Source organism: Stegastes partitus, unplaced genomic scaffold (genome assembly GCF_000690725.1).
Source record: "Stegastes partitus isolate 25-593 unplaced genomic scaffold, Stegastes_partitus-1.0.2 Scaffold455, whole genome shotgun sequence".
Taxonomy (NCBI): domain Eukaryota; kingdom Metazoa; phylum Chordata; class Actinopteri; family Pomacentridae; genus Stegastes; species Stegastes partitus.
The window spans coordinates 218923-221474 of NW_007578186.1; the positions used below are offsets into that span (position 1 = coordinate 218923).

At 41.5% G+C, this 2552-nt stretch overlaps 1 protein-coding gene across 2 annotated transcripts; it reads right to left on the minus strand.

Moving 5' to 3' along the window:
- Positions 1–802: 802 nt before the first annotated feature.
- LOC103360624 (cystatin-like) lies at positions 803–1532 on the minus strand. Of its 2 annotated transcripts, none has more exons than XM_008286452.1 (3): positions 1230–1532; positions 1050–1157; positions 803–947 (listed from the first exon to the last, which is right to left on the minus strand). In XM_008286452.1, exons 1-3 carry the CDS (start codon positions 1440–1442, stop codon positions 864–866), a joined length of 405 nt encoding a protein of 134 aa, XP_008284674.1. In that variant the 5' UTR covers positions 1443–1532; the 3' UTR covers positions 803–863. The 2 variants fall into 2 exon arrangements, with proteins under 2 accessions (XP_008284674.1, XP_008284673.1); XM_008286451.1 differs by having other exon boundaries at positions 1032–1157.
- Positions 1533–2552: the final 1020 nt, after the last annotated feature.

A 2552-nucleotide genomic window follows, 5' to 3' on the forward strand; every position in this document is an offset into this window, starting at 1 on the left:
GCTTACTGTAATCAAAGCCAAACAGACGCAGCCCCTTTTGCCCCCACGCCACTTAGCAATATCTTGCTTTTCTTTTTTTTAACAGCGACGACGTATTTTAGCTTCTTTTTCCTCCACATTTTCTCTTGCATTTGAAATCAAATCGCAGCTCCAGAAGGAAGGAAAACCCCCTGGAACTGTACTAGATCAGATATCTGCATACGCACACACCACTTCTGCCCCACACTAACTACACCCATTGAAATGCCCTCAACCTACATTTCACAATTTCTCCCTGTGCCGTTTGCTTTTATTCCCATATACACAACATCAGTGAGTTGTTTATTTCATCCTGTTTTTATTTAAAAAAAAAAAAAAAAAAAGGGGGTCAGAGCGGCAGACAGTTCAGTCTTGCTGAGCAGTAATCTGAAAATGCCTGTAATCCTCCATACAGAGCCCTTCTGGAGACCGCGGTTGTAGTGTTGAGAGGTGTAGCCTCATCTCAGTTTAGCAGCCATGTGTCTGACCAAGCTTGACACGCAACCAGAGCCTTACAGCTGCCAGGACACACACTGAGAGATGAGGCACAGTAAAGCTGCCCCGGTCACTCACTGGAATAATTATGCCATTTTTTTGCCCTATACAATGCAGAGTGAGTGCAGGTCACTGAACTTATTCAGCTCAGTGTTGGAACAAGTGGCACAGATTGGGAGCCAATGAAATCATTGGTTTATGCTCATGCTGTTATAAATTCAGGGTGTGCACATTATGCTAATAAGCACTCTTTATGGCATTTGAGTATCAACACACACCAAGACACTGCTCATTGATAACCGTTTACTTGGCAGGACCAGCAGCAAGCAGCACATCAGGGTGTTAGTTTTTTAATTTGGGTGACACTTATTCAGAGTAAGTGCACGTGAATTCTCCCAAGGGACGTCTGTAACGATGAAGTGACACTGGCACTCCTGAAACAAATGGCAAATTAGTGCTTTCATTTTAGCTCTTACAGAAAAGTAAGGTCTGTGGTACCTGTGTGACTTGTGCACCACCTTAAATCTTGAACTTGCCTTGGGTTCAGGGTGAAGAGCACATGGCTCACTGTCAGCAGTGTGGCTTTTCTTGCACACAGTTCGTCCCAGCCACACCTCCAGGATGTAGTTTATCCCCGCGACTATCTACACAAAAATCACAGCACTTCTTGACATATGTTCAACTTTAACGAACGTACCTCCTGAGTTAAGTTTTACCTGCATTTTGGCTGATGTAATGTTCAGAACTTTGTAGGCAAACTGCTCTTGTACGTTGGCTTTGTTGAATTCAGCCACAGCGAATCGAGCTTCCTTCAAAACCTGACAGTTGTTGACCGGAACTGTGTGCGGCTCGCCGGTCATAATTTGTTCGGCGGTCAAAAACCAGCCGGTGACCGAAACGCAAACTAAGAAACAAACCCAGACACACATCCTTAAGCCCCAACAAGTTGTTTCCGCGTAGCTACAAGGAGTGTCTGTGTCGGGTCCGAACAGCGAAGTTCGCCTTCAGAGCCGGGTTATAACATGCTAGCTAACGGCACACCTGAGTCACATCTGCTGATTAGATATTTTGTCAGAAGCGCCGCTGTGGTCACAAACTTGTGTCGTTGCGCAGCAACCGGGTTGCTAAGCTGCCGTGAAGCTGGAGCTGCTGGTGGAAAACAGGCAAATGAACTGATAAACAAACTGTAGAAAAAATAAGTATGGAACTAACACACATTTAATGATTAAGATAAATACAGCGACATTATGAGCCACAGGGACCTTTCTAATGGCACATAAAAGTCACAATTATATGATAAAACATTATCAAACACATGTATTTATTACCTAAATCAGCACTTTTGAGGGGATTTTGTATATATCAACTCAAATTTAAAAAAAAATATAAATATAAATGGGACATCAGTTTAAGTTTTGCAATGAGTAGCTTTTTAGGGAGTGCAGAAAATAACCCTACACCTTGACTTGGGCACTGCCGGAAACGCACTTGATGGAGAAGAAAAAGTTCACATGGTGATGATGTCATAAAAATGGGTGTGGCATCACAGGCAATCACACCTGATCCCACAGTTTTAATGATTATTCAGTTGACATAGTGCTCTGACATTAGAACAGTTAAAATTGTAAAAATGTAAAAACAAATATTCACTTTTAATTTAAATTTGGTTGTGGTGGGATGTAATGATCTATCAAAATTGCCTAGAATAAATTCTATGCGCCTTTTTCCCCATTTGAAAAATGTACATTTTGTCAGTTTCCCCTGCTGCAAATTGTGTACTGTTAAGATGGGACACTGCTCTGAGTCATTTTGATGGGACACACACACACACACACACACACACACTTTTTTGAGGATCACAAAATGCATGCTGTCTTAAAAGAAATCACATTTCTGAATTGGATCAAATTTAATTTCTTTAAAATACTGCATGTTATCAGATACCTAAGCTAAGAAGAGGTAGCAATGCCATGTTTTAGCTCATCTACTTAGAACTTATTACCACACCAATAAAACAAAAATCCAGTTAGCTAATAGTT